Below are 19,035 nucleotides of genomic sequence, written 5' to 3'. Positions count from 1 at the left end.
GACTTAGGCCACACTCTAGAGCTACCCAGTGGATTGCCATAAATTTGGAGGAGATGAAAAGGTTTTTGGGTTTGACTCTTTTGATGGGGTTGATAAGAAAGCAGTCACTGGCTTCTTATTGGTCTACTAGTCCCTTTATGGCAACAGCTATATTTCCTGCAACCATGAGTCGTAATCTGTATTTGCTTCTTCTTAGGATGCTGCATTTTGTTGACAATGCTTTAGCCTTGCCAAAAGATCACCCTGATTCTGACTGTCTTTTTAAGATTAGGCCTGTCCTTGATTATTTTGTAGGTCGGTTTTCAGAGGTCTATGTTCTAGGCAAAGAAATAGCTGTGGACGAGTCTTTGGTCCTCTTCAAGGGTCGTTTGCTTTTTAGGCAGTACATTCCTAGCAAGAGGGGATGATATGGAATTAAATTGTATATGCTGTCTGAAAGTAGTACAGGATATGTGTATAGTTTCCGTGTCTACACTTGTAGGGATTCCAGTATTGACCCCCCTGGTTGTCCTCCCACTTTTGGAGTTACTGAGAAAATTGTGTGGGAACTTGGTAGACGACTGTACAACAAAGGTCACTATTTGTATGTAGATAACTTCTACACTACAGTGTAGTTGTTCAAGGAATTGTTTAGAGTAGACTGTTGTTCAATTAATTGTTTAGAGTAGACTGTTGCTTGTGGCACAATTCGTGGTAACCGGAATGGATATCCAAGGGAGCTTGTCTGTAAAAAAAAAAAACTTGAGAGGGGACAGTGCAGTACCTTGCGGAATGATGAGTTGCTAGCTTTGAACTTTTCAGACAGGAGGGATGTCTACATGCTAAGTACCATCCATGATGAGTACTTCCCCCATGACTGTTTGGGCCAGGTTTCTGAAGTGCGCAAACCTGTGTGCATTATTTTAGATTATAATAAGCACATGGGAGGTGTGGATAGAGATGATCAGAGGTTGGAACCATATACTGCTATTCATAACTCTTACGTTTGGTATAAGAAGTTAGCAATTCACCTCTTCCACTTGGCAACTTTTAATGCTTTTTTGTGTTTAAGGATAGGTCTCCAGAGTCAAAGATTGCATCTGTGAAATTTCAGGAGTCAGTGATAGAGAGCCTTAGTGGAACAGGTCAGAGTTCCTAGAGAAGCAGTGGTGGAGGATGTGGCTAGATTGAAAGATCGCCACTTTGCTGAGCACATTCCTCCCACGCCCAAAAAAGACTTTCCAGCTAAGAAATATAGAGTCTGTGCTCGAAGAAATATGGAGAGGGAGACTTGAATGTACTGCCCAGATTGTCCTTCAAAGCCTTGGCTGTGTGTGGGGGGTTGTTTCAGGAATTACCACACACAGAAGAATTACTGGGAACTACCATGAGTGTAAACTGCCTGTTTTATATTTTCATGTGTTCAGTTTCATGGTTGGCATTTCTGCCATGTACTTAGTTAGAGCTTTTGTGTTTGTAGTTTTGTAATTATTTATAATTAGTTAGTGGTTTCTCTGTTTTTAAAACAAAAAAAAGTGATGCCATTGTGTGTGGAGTGGCGCTTGGCTGACTGTTTAAACATTGACTTGCTGTTGGCTACTGCAACACACTACCAGCCAAACGCCAGTCCACACACTCCCATCGGCTGGTGTGATTGCTCTATCAGGCATGTGGGAGTGTGTAAGTGATCGGCCCTTGAGTCGCGCTGTCTGTCGATGCGAGTGTTGTAATGTGCTAGGCCCGTGGCTGGTCTTGTGCATCTCATGTATGAAAGGTGTGTGAAAGGTGTGTGAATGGACTGTAAAGTGGATGGTGCCTTGTCGTGGCTTTACAGCTCACAAGCTGGGAGTCATTGGTTCTGTTTGTTGGCCTTTAAGTTATTAACATTGCATCTCCTTTTTCGTGAAATCTCTTGTTAATAAAATTTTATCCACTGAACCATCACTCACCCTCTTGCCAAATCCAACCAGTATGAGTGGTAAAAATGACAAAACCTGCTCTGCTGTAAACAGGCGTTGCAGCACACCTGTGACATGCTAGGTGTCTCGGGTGGGACCCCGAGTATGAAGCATGCCACCAACTTGGTTGGTGGGTGAGGGTCTTTTTAACATAACCTAAGTGTGTTTCTTTTCACATTTTTAGTGTTTGGAACATCACATAAGTGTGTGGACACATCAAAATGATCTATTGCAAAACTACCTGTGTTAAGGGGGGTGGGCACCTATGTTTTTGGTCCCGGGTGCGGCCTTCATCTAGGGAAACCTACCAAGCCCAGGCATGTCATAAAAATAGACACCCCAAGGAGTCCAAGGAGGAGTGGCTTGCCTGGATCCCCCAACATTTTCTTACCCAGACTCCTCTGCAAACCTCAAAATGTGCTTAAATTTTTCCTCACTTTTCTTTGTAGGGTCACCGCTGCGGCACAAATTTCCAACCGCCCAGCGTTTCCCTCAGTCTCCCAAGTAAAATGAAACCTCTCGTGTGGGTCCCCAAAGTAGAGTCAGCCTAAAAGATGTATAAAAGAAAAATATGTGCTTATCAAGTCGCTGTGCTATCCCCTCAATCTCCACAGGTTTTTGGCATTTTTCTCTTGCAAGCACCTGGGCTACCCACACAAGTGAGGTATAATTTTTTTATTGGGAGACTTGGGGGAACGCTGGGTGGAAGGAACTTTTTGGCTCCTCTCAGATTCCAGAACTTTCTGCCACCGAAATGAGACAAAAAAGTGTTTTTGGGCCAGATTCTGAGGTTTGCAAAGGATTCTGAGTAACAGAACCTAATCAAAGCCCCACAAGTCACCCCATCTAGTATTCCCCTAGGTGTCTAATTTTCAGAAATGCGCAGGTTTGGTAGGTTTCCCTAGGTGCCGGCTGAGCTAGAGGCCAAAATCTACAGGTAGGCACTTTGCAAAAAACACCTCTGTTTTCTTTAAAAAAATGTGATGTGTCCACGTTGTGTTTTGGGGCGTTTCCTGTCACGGGCGCTAGTCCTACCCACACAAGTGAGGTATTATTTTTATTGGGAGACTTGGTGGAATGCTGGGTGGAAGGAAATCTGTGCCTCCTCTCAGATTCCAGATCTTTCTGTCACCGAAATGTGAGGAAAATGTGTTTTTTTAGCCACATTTTGAGGTTTGCAAAGGATTCTGGGTAACAGAACCTGGTCAGAGCCCCACAAGTCACCCCATCTTGGATTCCCCTAGGTCTCTAGTTTTTAAAAATGCACAGGTTTGGTAGGTTTCCCTAGGTGCCGGCTGAGCTAGAGGCCAAAATCTACAGGTAGGCATTTTGCAAAAAACACCTCTGTTTTCTTTTTAAAAATGCGATGTGTCCATGTTGCGTTTTGGGACATTTCCTGTCGCTAGGCCTACCCACACAAGTGAGGTATCATTATTATCAGGAGACTTGGGGGAACTCTGGGTGGAAGGAAATTTGTGGCTCCTCTTTGATACCAGAACTATCTGTCACCAAAATGTGAGGAAAACGTGTTTTGTTGCCCAAATTTTGAGGTTTGCAAAGGATTCTGGGTAACAGAACCTGGTCAGAGTCCCACAAGTCACCCCATCTTGGACCCTAGCTCTCTAGTTTTCAAAAATGTACAGGTTTGGTAGGTTTCACTAGGTGCCCGCTGAGCTAGAGGCCAAAATCTACAGGTAGGCACTTTGCAAAAAACACCTCTGTTTTCTTTCAAAAAATGTGATGTGCCCATGTTGCGTTTTGGGGCGTTTCCTGTCGCGGGCGCTAGGCCTACCCACACAAGTGAGGTATCATTTTTATCGGGATACTTTGGGGAACATAGATTAGCAAAACAAGTGTTATTGCCCCTTGTCTGTCTCTCTATTTTTTTTCCTTCCAAATATAAGAGAGTGTGTAAAAAAGACATGTATTTGAGAAATGCCCTGTAATTCACATGCTAGTATGGTCACCCCAGAATTCAGAGATGTTCAAATAACCACTGCTCCTCAACACCCTATCTTGTGCCCTTTTTGGAAATACAAAGGTTTTCTCGATAGCTATTTTTCACTCTTTATATTTCAGCAAATGAATTGCTGTATACCCGGTATAGAATGAAAACGCACTGCAGGGTGCAGCTCATTTATTGGCTCTGGGTACCTAGGGTTCTTGATGAACCTACAAGCCCTATATATCCCCGCAACCAGAGGAGTCCAGCAGACGTAACAGTATATTGCTTTCGAAAATCTGACATTGCATGAAAAAGTTACAGAGTAAAACGTAGAGAAATATTACTGTTTTTTTCACCTCAATTTCAATTTCAATATTTTTCTTTTTCAGTTGTTATTTTCTGTAGGAAACCCTTGTAGGATCTACACAAATTACCCCTTGCTGAATTCAGAATTTTGTCTACTTTTCAGAAATGTTGTGGTTTCTGGGATCCAGCATTGGTTTCACGCCCATTTCTGTCACTGACCGGAAGGAGGCTGAAAGCACAAAAAATCGTAAAAACGATTGCACCGCAAACCCTTTGTTGATGCCCTTTTCAGGGAAAAAACCACAAGCCGTCTTCTGCAGCCCCTTTTTCCAATTTTTTTGAAAAAAACGAAATTTTCACTGTATTTTGGCTAATTTCTTGGCCTCCTTCTGGGGAACCCACAAAGTCTGGGTACCTCTAGAATCCCTAGGATGTTGGAAAAAAAGGACTCAAATTTGGCGTGGGTAGCTTATGTGAACAAAAAGTTATGAGGGCCTAAGCGCGAACTGCCCCAAATAGCCAAAATAAGGCTCGGCATAGGAGGGGGAAAAGGCCTGGCAGCGAAGGGGTCAATATTCTGCAAAGGTGTATTTTGAACATTAATATTAACTAGCACTCTTGATTAACCATTGGAGCAGGCCACTCACTGCGAATGTTCTCTTTTGTGTGTGTGTGGGGGAGTGGGGGGAGTGGGGGTGGAAGGGTGTAAGAACCGTAGTTGAAAGCCCACAAAAGAAGCATTCTGCCAGCTCCCAAATCCCCTCAAGTATACCGTGGCCTCTGGAAATAGGGCGGGAGCAGAAGTTCTCTTACTTGAAAACCTTGGAAAATAATGCTCCGCTCTCCAGCAGCGCTCTTTTAGCAATGGCACCTTGTTAACACGTCTCTGACTGGCCTCACCCTTTTGATTTTGCCGAGACAGAAATCTAATCAACAAAAAAGTTGAACAAAGTAAACAACGTTTTTCTAGTTTTTTTGTCGAGGGAGTACTGGGGAAGCATGGCGACTTTTTCAATTTCATTATGTGAGGGATATTTTCTCTTACTGGACTGCTTTTTTCGGAGCAGGAGGTCCTAATTAACAGTTATTCCTGCAGGTGTGGGGAAAATACATAAACAATAAATGTGTGCATTTGAACAAGAACACAAATGTATACAGTACTGCCTAGCAAATGACTGGAATTTTTCCTGTGACACTTGATTACATATTCTAGATTTCAGTATGCATAATTTCAGTTTGAGAACATCAGTATAGTATAGCTTTGGTGTCAGCATTTCATCAAAGGTGTCTTATTGCAAACGACTTGGTGAAATGTTAGCAAATACACTCTATTACGTGTTCTCTAAAGCACAATTGATCTTATATAGTGCACAGCAAGCACACATTTCACAAAGTGTAGAATAAAATCCCAAGTTACAAGAACAAACATGTTTGGCATGCTTAGCTAAGTAGTTCTAAAAATACAGTCGTAAAATTTTGTCTCACAGAAATAAACAGTTTGCTCACCCAAGTGGGAATGAAGTGTTTCCAGAAAAAAATGATCCGAGCGAGATGAAGCCACAATGACAAATATAATTTCAAGCTGGAGAAATAAGATAGACCTCGCTGGCAAAACATGTTGGCTGAATAAATTGGTGGGTGCGCCCACATTAGAAGCCATTATATATCAACAATTAATTTCAGATTGAAAACAATTTGAAGAACCACATACTTTCAAAAACCTCTTCAATATCAACTTGAAGGAAAGGGAGTTCTGTCAGACAGCCAGAGATCCGGCCATATTCAATAGCATTACCTGTAAAAGAAACATACTACATCTGAAACACGTAGGTAGAAATGCAAACACTGGAACGCATGTTTGCATTCAAATGGACATGAAAAAAAATCTTTACCCCTTCCATTACAAGTAATATTGATTTAGGCATGGGAACACATATTTCGGTTGCACCATCATGTGTTACGGAAGTGACATCATCATGTACTCGACAATACATATATTGTGTCCATTACCGTTACTAATGTAAAATGGTTCAGCTTTTTTGTAATACTGAAGGTGCATTCACAGAAGAAAAGTAGTAATTCATATATATATATGCATTTTCTAAAGTTTGAATCCAACATCAAATTTTAATACATGTGCACATTTATACTTGTGCATTCTAATTATTGTATTATGGTGTAACTTCGTACAATCATATCTCAGCTATAATTCTAGTTCTATTTATAACTGTAAGATGCACTTATAATCATGTATTTCTAATGTGCATTGAAATGTCATTAAGTTAGCATAACCAAAGACCTGAAATGTAGCTTTCATGTATTTAACATTCAACACAGAGTTTTGCTGTGTTGCAACATTCTTTATTTGCAGGTTCGTCTGTGCAGGTCTAAGAATTACTGAAATGCATATTGTCTAACTGAGATAGTGGGTGGGAGAGGATACTTTGGCAAAGACCAGGAGTGCTAACGAACTAAGAAGAAAAGACTCCTGTTTGTGTACCATGCTCCTAAGGACACTCAAGGTTGACCTGGTGTTTGATTTGTGGGATGTGAACTTCATGGAAATTGAAAACTTCAACTGTGCAAGAAAGATGGAAAACTACTGACCAGACGCAGCTTGCGGGTATTCCTGGGGGCAGGGCAGCACGTGTGTGGGGAAGGTGGGGGACAATTAATGACATACTCACCTCCATTCCATGCCACTCCTCTGCTCCACGCAGGCACAGACTCCCAAGCCTGCTGTGTGGCCAATCCTGACGCTGCTCAAACCAGCATCAGGATTGGCTGGTAGCACCCAGCCAGGGCGCTCCCAGACAGACTGGGAACCTGTGTAGGCTCTCTCTAGCCCAGCAACTGTGTTGCTGGGCTCTAGGGAGCCCTGCGCGCATGAGTGTTTGGCTGAGTCTAGACATGCGCTTTCAGTGGGGTGCACAATACACTCCCCTCTGCTCGTCACCCCCAATGCCCCACCCCTTTCACAAGGAAGGGATAATAAACAGTTTATTATCCCTTCCTTGTGAAAGGATTTGCAGTGGTTGCTGCTGGAGGGTGATGCTCCTCTGCCCTTATGGAGGAGCCACCCCTGCTGCGGACATAGACTTCGCCAAGGTTCTGTAAGCTTAATCAGTATTCTCTTAGATAGACAAGAGTAGATTCTTTTTGTGAGGAAGGATTCTTCTGATTAAGATTATTAGTCCTTTCTTGCAATCCCAGCAATATGTACATTAAAGCTGACAGCATCTGACAGCAAGCAAGACAGGGTCTAAGTCCAAACCCTTCCACCTTCTGATCTGCTCTGCTTGCCTTCCACATTCTTCTAACATGTTCTACATTCTGTATCTTACCTGACACAATTCTACTACCTACCTCAAACTATTCTAACTGTCCCCAGTACCACAACTCTCTTTAGCATCTGATGAGAACAGATTCCCCTTAACACTTGGAGGGGTGTTCACTTCTCTATTCTTTATCCCGTTATGTGCCTTAATGTGATGCAACAACTCTATATCAGAACTTCGACTGAAACGTCTGTTATGCTGACACTTTCCTATATTTCCTGAGATTTAATTAAGACTTCATTTAGCTTAGTTTAGGGTACTTAGATTAATTTAGGGCTCACAATATTTAATCAAGGACAGCTCTTTATATACGATTAGCTGTTGTTTCTTATGTTTTGTTTGCTGCAACTAAAATTCTTTCATGTCTTAGACTTGAATGATTTAACCTCATTTGACACTATTTCACCTTTGGTGAATCTGTTCTTAAATAGCATGTTTTTGAGCTTCATTTGCATAAATTTGGCCCTCCATTTGTAATAAACTCTTGAACTTTACTCTCTGTCTCCAGGAGTTAATGTGTGACCAAATATGTTACACTGTTAATTGAAGTGTTGATTTTAACACCCCTTTACCCCTTCAAATTCCTAAAAAGGTCTGTCAATAGATGAGAAGCAAGGATATGGAACCCAAGCGTTATCAGACTGTAGCAGAGGACAGTTGGGATCCTGAAGTGAGGGGAGCAAGAACACTTTAGTCTAGATTAGTTAGTCCCTAGAGGCCAGTCCCTAGTGCCCATGTCCAGAATTTGGAGGACTGGTGGAGTTGGGAGAGAGTTGTATCAGCAGTGGAGGAGTATCTATGAGGTTGGGAAATTGCAGTGGCTTATGTTTAGTTTGCAGTGCTTTGTGGAGTTTGGATGGTGTTTTGCGGAGAGGTTTTGAATGTTTTCCGAGTGTGGTGTTTAGTAAAAGAAGTTGAAACCGTTATTGGGTCCGAAGTGACCTAAGATCCTGCAATGGTATTAAAAATTGTAGACACCATATTGTTCGCTAAGTTTTTTGGTGCTTGTCGTGTGCCATCTTTGATGGCAAAATTGAGATCGGGACATTGTTTGTGTAACTGTGAGGTGGTTGGTATAGTGAATCCTAATGCACAGGGTGAATATGTACTAATCTAAATGAGACCCCACAAGTTGAGGTTTTGTTTGAAGTGCTTGATTATTTGGATTCTTGTGTGACTGAATACTGTCAATTCTTTAGTGGAGCAGACAGAGCTTATTTCTATTGTATTTTGTTATATATGTTTGATGCAGAGGAGAGTACATGCATCCAGATTGTAAAGGAGGCTGAGTTGCTGCAAGGAGAGAGATTGATGTTACAGTGTGCTACTCTGGTATTGGTTGTCGAGGTCATAAGGGATCACACTGCCATTGGTTGTCACTGTTGAATGAGAATTGTAAATAAATAAAGAGTTATTTCCTGACCGAAACAAAATTCTATCTATGATTATTGATTGAAAATTGAATTCTTTAATGGCCATATGAGATTTGTTTAGAGGAAGCATGCCCATTTCTAGCAGAGAGGCACGACCGGAAGTTATCCCAGTCATTATTTGGCAATAAATGTAGGGCTCCATACATGCATTTGGCTTAGTCAATGGCAAAAGATCACAGAAAAGGGAAGTGCATTGAGCTTTCCACATTAAGGCACATTTAATCTGAGAATTAACGTAAACTTTAGAAGGGTACTATAGGAGATGAAGCCACCTTCTAGACCTGCACAATGAGGTGTTAAATGCTTGGGAACATGCTGCTCATGCTAGAGAGCCAGACAAGTATCAGGGAAGAGTTCGAAAACCTGTGCATATGTAGGCCATTGCTAGATGGGATGCTGAACAAAAGAGATGGAGAACTGACGTGATAGAGGGAGTTAGACTGTGCCCAGTCTTAATGAATGATCATTTGAGAGAGAAGGAAAAAAGGACAAGAAAGCAAAGGATGGAAAGCAAAAGGTAACATGATATGAGTATGATCAGTGACAGTGATTCTGGCAATAGCTTTTTGAATTTATTACAGTCAGAATGCCCACCTCTGTATAATGAGACCCGTGGAGATAGGAGAAATGGTAGTGGAAATATTAGATCAGTTACTGCCCCAATTAATGTAGATTCTTGTTCAGTAGCGGTTACCTCAGTGATGTGCATCATGAACCAATGGGACAAGTTTCAGGAATTTGTATTCATGCTAACCCTAATATTCAAAATACTGCAGATGCTCTTACTGTCCCCAGTTACTATTGGTCCTGTGGTTCCAATGTACAATCCTGATTTCCCAGGACAGAACTTATAAGTTGGCTGTCCCTGGCAAAGCAGATGTTTCAAGTAATGCTACCTTTAGTCCAGACACAAAGGAATTCATTCCTGTAGTCCCAACAAACACCAACACTCCATTTGTGGCATGTGCTGACTTGACTTGGACTAGTACAGGGTGCAGTTCCATGGGTACATCTCAGAGAATGTCAGCTTCTGGTACACCCACATGAAAGCCACCTTTAAATTCCAGCAGCGGTGCCCATGGAGGTGGGTACATGTCTAAGGTCCCTGTGGTATCACAGAGTCTTAGAAGCAGGAAACAGATGAGTGGGTGAAGGATTTCAATACTAATACTCCTTCAAGTGATAGCAGGAGTTGAGTCAGGGAACCATTCAGTCATCTGTGACAGAGAACCTGGTGTATGTGGCTAAACTCAACTTAGAATTGGATAAGATGATTAGTGGAAAGCTTGACATGACTTGTTTAGACCCTTCAAGAAAATTATCTTGTATTCATTTGTAACAATGTTACCAGATGTATAGGACAACTTTATGATTCACTGTGAGTTGGCTCAGAAATATGAGATAGACTTGAATAAGACCAAACCCTTGCAGAAGAGTTATTGCATATGCTTTAATGAGGAAGACATAGCCTGAATGAGACCTTCAGCGATGAAAATACAAATTTGAGAGCTAATTCAAAATACTGAAAAATAGAATGAGCTAGATAAAAGGGAAAGTCGATGGGTGAGAAAAAAGGAAACGCAGAGACAGACAGGGGAACCACCTCCTCCTGAAGCGGGAGGTGCGAGTGAATCAAATTTCCTGTTGAAAGAAGTGTCTGGTGGAGGTTATGTTCATGAGCCTAGGAGTAGTAGTGATCTTTCATCATTTATTAATTACTTTCCAAAGCTGCAGGAAAAACCAATACAGTGGTACAAGAAAGTTGAGAGACTTGTGAAGATTTCACAAGTGCTATGGGTCGATTTGAATACTCTGTTTGATATTGTGGTTCCATGTCACTTGTGGGCAGAACATAGCTGTTGTATGGACTGAGTCAGAGCTGCTAAGGAGCCTAGTGAGGAAAAGGCACTTCGCTGTCAGTGATGAAAAAGTATCAACAGATGAGGACATTCTTAAAATCAACAGGTGTCACCCAAAGATATTGACTGTTTTAAATTTGAAAGAACATCCCAGGACCCCAAAGATTCAATTCTGGCTTGTTATGAGAGACTGGTGCAAACATTCAAGCAGTATAGTGGAATGGAGATACTTGAGCCCAAGTATATGGGACATTTTGTGGAGAGATTTGTGATAGGATTAAGACCTGAAATTAGCATGATGATTCAGCAGCATTTGATTTGTTGGCAATATAAATCAGTTGATGAGATTTGGAGGTATGTGAAGCACTGCAGCTATGAAATGGAGAAAAAAAACTGAAAGAGAAGTTATTGGTTGCCCAGATGAAGGCTGCTCAGAGAAGTAAGTCCGATCCATCCATTTGTAGGGATAGTTGGTGCTATGCAAGGCAAACAATGTGATGAAGGGTAGAAGCCGAGGTATCCCACTTGATCCTAGTACTGGGATGGATGTGGGTAGTCTGAAAAAAGACAACCCCTTGTCATTTTTGCAACAAGTTGGGGCATTGGAAACAGGAATCGCACCTTAATTCCGCTAATCAACTCCAGAATTCAGGGTTTGTACAGCCCCATAACAACCTCATGCAGATGTAAAATATGCAGAGACAGAGAGGACCAAAATTTGAATATAGCTTAAGCTCCAGTGATGCAGGTTCTGCAACCCCAATGCCACAGCAAAATGCGAATGGCCCCAGATTTAATTCTAATCAAGTTCTACACATACATTGAATGCATTTCATGATAGTAATCCCTTCCAATAGTTTAAAATGTTTGAGAAGTTCAAGAGCTATGACTCCAATCAGTCAGCCTGACAGTGCCTGGGCAGGGGGAGGGGAAGATTGTGTACCTGGTTCAGTCTTGGAGGTAGACCAGAGTGATCCATTCATAGATGTTAAAGTGAATGACAACCTGATGTCATTTTGGTTGACAGTGGTACTACTGGTCTACTCTGAGAAAAGTAGATGTCCAAAACCTACTCCTCTTGGGACAAATGATCCAAGTTATAGGAGTTGCGAATAAACAAATGACAAGCCAAGAAATGACAAATGCCTATGAAAATAGGGTCTTTTGAGGAGAATCGCAGATTTGTGGGGTGTGATTTTTAGTCCAGTGAGTCTTTTGAAGAGACCTTCTTTGCAAGTTAAATTGTGTCATGTATTGTATGCCAAAAGGCATAGAGATGCAGAATCATGATGAGAATGTCGCCTTCAAACTGGAAAGCGATGGTTCTTATACTACATTGTTTACCATGATTACCATTGATGACTTGCCACCAGACCTTAAAGATGCAGTCAGGTCTGAGGTTTGGGATTTTTCAGGAAAGGATATTGGGTTGATCAAAAGGTGTGAACCGGTTTGAATCACAGTGAAGCCAAACTCCAAATATTCGAAAACACCCAAATATAATGACACCTAAAACTATGCTGGGATAACTGCAGTAATTGACTATGATCTAACAAGGGATCCTGAAGGTGATTATGGGGAGTCCATGCAATTCATCCATGATGTGATTACAAAAGCCAAGTGGAAAATATTGCATTTTTCAGAACTTGTGAAAAGTGAATACCATTGTTGTCCCCTGTTGTCCATGGGACCATATTTAGCTGGGATTTTGTTTCAGATTCCATACAAGGCCAGTGGTTCATGGTTATAGATTTTTGCCAAGCTTCCTTCTCTATAACCATTGCATGAGTACCACCAGTTCCTCTTTGCATTTCAGTTTGGCAATCATGTTTTGGCATGGTGCCGAGTCCCACTGGGGTATACCAAGAGTCCCTCAATTTTTAATCAGATTCTCAAGATGAATCTGGAGTCCTTGATCTCGCCTTGCAGCTCAGTGTTAGTCCAATATATTGATGACCAATATATTACTGGTGGTGCTGAACACTCAAGATACCATTGCACCATTGAAACACTTGGCTGAGAATGGGCATACAGTTTCCCCAGAAAGAGGTCCCATATCTCAGATATCACATTGAGAAAGAAGCAAGTAAATTGGTAAAAAAGAGGATTTCAGCTATCATGAAAATGAATCCACCAATTACTCGGACAGAATTCAGTATGTTTTTAGGAATGGTGGGCTACTGTTATCAGTGAATACCCAACTTTTCCCTAGTGGCCAAGCCTTTGCAGAGGCTGACACAAAACGATGCATTTGATATCGTACTGTGGGATAACAATTTCTTGATTGCTTCCCTAGAGCTGAGAGAAAGTCTATTGTGCCCCAGCACAGGGGATGCCTGATTACAATAAGTCATTTGCACTTTTCTGCAGTAAGAAGGAGGGCTCTCTTAGTGCTTACACAGTTGCACAAAAATGCCCGAAGACCTGTGGCCTACTTCTCTGCTACTCTTGATCCCATAGCTTCAGCACTGCCAGCTTGCCTTAAAGCATAGAGAGGTGTGAAAATAGCCAGTGGTCATCCATGAACTGTTTATGTTCTGCATTCCTCCACATTGTTTACAAAGCCTACAACTCAACATTTCACAAGTAGTTCACTTACTAAGTATGAGCAAATCATATTTGTGACAGAAAATGTGACTGTCAAGCTCTGTGCTGTTCTAAATATTGCTACACTCATGCCTGTACCAGATGAAGAGAACGAGGATTGTGAAATGGAGCATGACTGTCTCGATGTTACTGAACTATGCACTAACCCAGAGCCATACATATAGGACGAGCCACTACCTCAGTTTGATTTTGCGCTATATGTGGAAGGCTCTTATTAATGAGACAATGGAGAAGTTTAAGAGCTGCCTATTCAGTCTGCACCATTTCAAGAGTGGTTGAAGGTCCTAACTTCAAGGAATATTTTCTGCACAAGAGCTGAATAGATTGCTCTTGCAAGAGCATGTTGTGTTTCAGACCGGCTGAAAGTAACAATTTTTACCAATAGTCAGTACAGCTTTGGTGTTGTGTATGACTTCGGAAAGTTATGGTCCCAGAGGGGTTTATGACTTCATCGGTGTCCCCAATCCAGAATAGCATACCAGTGAGAAATCTCCTTGAGGCATTACAGTTGCCTGAACAGGTTTCAGTGGTTAAGTGCCCTACACTCCATAGTAGAAATGATCATGTAACATTGGGCAATTATTATGCTGATGAGGTCGCAAAGTACTGTGCTCACAATGTCTGTGCCTTTAATGGGGAGTATACTAATGAGGAAACGGATGAGACCAATTACAACCTTTTATTAACAGCTGTAGACACATGGGAAGAGGTAAAGAGGCTTCAGAAAGAGGTGTCAATGGAAGAACAGCAGAGATGAGTCAGAGCAGGTTGCATCAAGAGAGGATAACAACATTTGGGTTGTAATGGATGGAAGACCTGTTTTGCCAAATAGATTGTTGCCTCCCGTGGGTAGGCCTTTCCATGGCCCAGCTCATGTTGTTCGAGATGCAGTGGTTTGATTGTTTAGGTAAATGTGGTTTAATCCCAAGTTCAGGTTGATGGCAGAAGTGTTGAGTAACAGATGTGTTAGCAGTAAAATGTTGGAAAGAGTACTGCAGCGACACTGAGTTACATAGTAAGAAAAGGAGGACCCTTTAACAGGATGCAGCCAGGCTTTATTGAGATGCCTGTGTGTAATGGTCTGAGATATGTCCTGGTGGTTGTATGCATCTTCTCACTTCCGGTTGTAGCTTACCCAACCAGACGAAATGACAGTTTCATTGTTGCTAAACTGCTGTTAAGAGAACTGATACCCAGGTTTGGCTTTCTGACTTCTCTGGAATCAGATCGAGGGACTCATTTTAATAATGAGGTCCTGAGATTGTTGTGCACAGCATTGCAAATGGAACAGAAACTAAAGTTTAGCTATAGACCCAAAGCTGTCAAACAGGTCAGATTGGCAAAAGCGTGTGCTTTGACATCTTTGAAAATGCCCAATGCTTTGCCTGTTGTGTTAATGAGTCTTCACAGTGTACCTGATCGGAGGACAGGACTGTCTCCCCATGAGATCCTCAATGACAGAGCTATGAGATTGCCAGCTATTAATACAAATGCACTTTTGAGCATTACAGATGATATGATCCTTGAGTACTGGCTTTGTGTCTCCTCATCCCACAATCCCCCACATCAAGAACTGTGCCAATACCTCAGTCCTGGCGTCTGGTTTCTGGTGAAGAAACATGCCAGGAAGACATGTTGAAGCCTTGTTGGCATGGGCTATATCAAGTCATCTTGGTGACAATGATGACTGTCAAATGTGGAGGTCTCCCTAGCTGGATACACACTTCCCATACTCTCAGAGTTCCGTGTCTCCTCAATGTGACAGCACCTGTGCCAGAAGTATTGGTGGTGACAGAGACAATGGGGAACCAGTTACTCATGCTGTAGCTGATCAAACTGACCATGAAACAGCACAGGTTCAGTCTGAGGGTGTTCTGGAGAGATCCACAGTTAAAAAACGGAGACTGATGAGTCTTGTTCTGTAGCGGACAATGAGTCAACTTCATATTCTGACCCTGATGAAGGACCTATTGCTGTTAGAAAGTGAGTAGAAGTTAGAGACTGTTGGCCTAGTGTAGGAGGCTGGAATGGCTTGTAGTGAGTACCAAGGGGTACTTGCACCTTGCACCAGGCCCAGTTATCCCTTATTAGTGTATAGGGTGTCTAGCAGCTTAGGCTGATAGATAATGGTAGCTTAGCAGAGCAGCTTAGGCTGAACTAGGAGACGTGTGAAGCTACTACAGTACCACTTAGTGTCATATGCACAATATCATAAGAAAACACAATACACAGTTATACTAAAAATAAAGGTACTTTATTTTTATGACAATACGCCAAAGTATCTTAGAGTGTACCCTCAGTGAGAGGATAGGAAATATACACAAGATATATATACACAATAGCAAAAATATGCAGTATTGTCCTAGAAAACAGTGCAAACAATGTATAGTTACAATAGGATGCAATGGGGAAACATAGGGATAGGGGCAACACAAACCATATACTCCAAAAGTGGAATGCGCACCACAAATGGACCCCAAACCTATGTGACCTTGTAGAGGGTCGCTGGGACTATTAGAAAATAGTGAGAGTTCAAAAAATAACCCTCCCCAAGACCCTGAAAAGTGAGTGCAAAGTGCACTAAAGTTCCCCTAAGGACAAAGAAGTCGTGTTAGAGGAATGATGCAGGAAAGACACAAACCAACAATGCAACAACTGTGGATTTCCAATCTAGGGTACCTGTGGAACAAGGGGACCAAGTCCAAAAGTCACAAGCAAGTCGGAGATGGGCAGATGCCCAGGAAATGCCAGCTGCGGGTGCAAAGAAGCTTCTACTGGACAGAAGAAGCTGAGGTTTCTGCAGGAACAAAAAGGGCTAGAGACTTTCCCTTTCGTGGACGGATCCCTCTCGCCGTGGAGAGTTGTGCAGAAGTGTTTTCCCGCCAAAAGAACGCCAACAAGCCTTGCTAGCTGCAAATCGTGCGGTTAGCGTTTTTGGACGCTGCTGAGGCCCAGGAGGGACCAGGAGGTCGCAAATTGGACCAGCAGAGAGAGGGGACGTCGAGCAAGACAAGGAGCCCTCTCTGAAGCAGGTAGCACCCGGAGAAGTGCCAGAAACAGGCACTACGAGGATGCGTGAAACAGTGCTCACCTGAAGTCGCACAAAGGAGTCCCACGTCGCCGGAGACCAACTTAGAAAGTCGTGCAATGCAGGTTAGAGTGCCGTGGACCCAGGCTTGGCTGTGCACAAAGGATTTCTGCCGGAAGTGCACAGGGGCCGGAGTAGCTGCAAAAGTCGCGGTTCCCAGCAATGCAGCCCAGCGAGGTGAGGCAAGGACTTACCTCCACCAAACTTGGACTGAAGAGTCACTGGACTGTGGGGGTCACTTGGACAGAGTCGCTGGATTCGAGGGACCTCGCTCGTCGTGCTGAGAGGAGACCCAAGGGACTGGTAATGCAGCTTTTTGGTGCCTGCGGTTGCAGGGGGAAGATTCCGTCGACCCACGGGAGATTTCTTCGGAGCTTCTGGTGCAGAGAGGAGGCAGACTACCCCCACAGCATGCACAAGCAGGAAAACAGTCGAGAAGGCGTCAGGATCAGCGTTACAGAGTTGCAGTAGTCGTCTTTGCTACTATGTTGCAGGTTTGCAGGCTTCCAGCGCGGTCAGCAGTCGATTCCTTGGCAGAAGGTGAAGAGAGAGATGCAGAGGAACTCGGATGAGCTCTTGCATTCGTTATCTAAAGTTTCCCCAGAGACAGAGACCCTAAATAGCCAGAAAAGAGGGTTTGGCTACCTAGGAGAGAGGATAGGCTACTAACACCTGAAGGAGCCTATCAGCAGGAGTCTCTGACGTCACCTGGTGGCACTGGCCACTCAGAGCAGTCCAGTGTGCCAGCAGCACCTCTGTTTCCAAGATGGCAGAGGTCTGGAGCACACTAGAGGAGCTCTGGACACCTCCCAGGGGAGGTGCAGGTCAGGGGAGTGGTCACTCCCCTTTCCTTTGTCCAGTTTTGCGCCAGAGCAGGGCTAAGGGGTCCCCTGAACCGGTGTAGACTGGCTTATGCAGAATTGGGCACATCTGTGCCCAACAAAGCATTTCCAGAGGCTGGGGGAGGCTACTCCTCCCCTGCCTTCACACCATTTTCCAAAGGGAGAGGGTGTCACACCCTCTCTCAGAGGAAGTTCTTTGTTCTGCCATCCTGGGCCAGGCCTGGCTGGACCCCAGGAGGGCAGATGCATGTCTGAGGGGTTGGCAGCAGCTGCAGTGAAACCCCAGGAAGGGCAGTTTGGCAGTACCAGGGTCTGTGCTACAGACCACTGGGATCATGGGATTGTGCCAACTATGCCAGGATGGTATAGAGGGGGCAATTCCATGATCATAGACATGTTACATGGCCATATTCGGAGTTACCATTGTGAAGCTACATATAGGTAGTGACCTATATGTAGTGCACGCGTGTAATGGTGTCCCCGCACTCACAAAGTTCAGGGAATTGGCTCTGAACAATGTGGGGGCACCTTGGCTAGTGCCAGGGTGCCCTCACACTAAGTAACTTTGCACCTAACCTTTACCAGGTAAAGGTTAGACATATAGGTGACTTATAAGTTACTTAAGTGCAGTGTGAAATGGCTGTGAAATAACGGGGACGTTATTTCACTCAGGCTGCAGTGGCAGGCCTGTGTAAGAATTGTCAGAGCTCCCTATGGGTGGCAAAAGAAATGCTGCAGCCCATAGGGATCTCCTGGAACCCCAATACCCTGGGTACCTCAGTACCATATACTAGGGAATTATAAGGGTGTTCCAGTAAGCCAATGTAAATTGGTAAAAATGGTCACTAGCCTGTTAGTGACAATTTGGAAAGAAATGAGAGAGCATAACCACTGAGGTTCTGATTAGCAGAGCCTCAGTGAGACAGTTAGTCACTACACAGGTAACACATTCAGGCACACTTATGAGCACTGGGGCCCTGGGTTACCAGGGTCCCAGTGACACATACAACTAAAACAACATATATAGAGTGAAAAATGGGGGTAACATGCCAGGCAAGATGGTACTTTCCTACACCTAGAAGACAAGAAAGAGAAAAACTGAACTTGCCTAAAGAGCATGTGCCTCAAACAATTTCAAAGGACATTGATAACTCTGATGTAAGTGAAAATGAAGGATTGCACTGAGAAGATCCAAAAGAGCTACTGTCGGAGATACTGTTCAGCTGAGTGGACATACTTTGCTGCAGATGATGGAAAGAGACAGTTTTGGCAGTTTTGGGATAATGCTGTATATCCAACTAAACCTCCATTAACTGCACATTGTGCCTGAATTTCATTTTAAAGTTTCCTGTGCTGTTGGATAGACAGAGATTTCATTCTGGTTGCAATTATTAGTGATGTTGAACTGTCTCCGATATAGAGACTTTGCAATGACCTTGTTAGGAAATTAAGAAGAGTACTGAGGCCAGTCGCTGTAGACAGAGAGTGTTGCCCTTTAGAGGAACACAGAGTAGGGCTAAGGAGGCCTCACCAAGACCTTGTAACTAAAACTGTTGCTATTCATCACTTGGACTTTGTTTTGCCACTTTGCACAGATGGAACTTGACAGAGGATACTATGCTGCATTCCACCCTGAAGATCTGATTTTAGATAAGCAATGGAAGCTAGCCAAATTCATAG

At 43.2% G+C, this 19,035-nt stretch overlaps 1 protein-coding gene across 1 annotated transcript in view; it reads right to left on the bottom strand.

The window, feature by feature from the left end:
• Positions 1 to 19,035, bottom strand: part of LOC138276099 (uncharacterized) — a 233,974-nt gene that overhangs the window by 175,069 nt on the left and 39,870 nt on the right. The window contains exon 4 of the mRNA XM_069219156.1: positions 5,900 to 5,983. Coding sequence (XP_069075257.1) covers positions 5,900 to 5,983 — 84 coding nt within the window. The remainder of the gene's footprint in view (positions 1 to 5,899; positions 5,984 to 19,035) is intronic.

The sequence above is a fragment of the Pleurodeles waltl genome, chromosome 2_2 (assembly GCF_031143425.1).
Source record: "Pleurodeles waltl isolate 20211129_DDA chromosome 2_2, aPleWal1.hap1.20221129, whole genome shotgun sequence".
NCBI classification, from domain to species: Eukaryota; Metazoa; Chordata; class Amphibia; order Caudata; family Salamandridae; genus Pleurodeles; species Pleurodeles waltl.
This window is presented reverse-complemented; position numbering and strand designations above follow the sequence as displayed.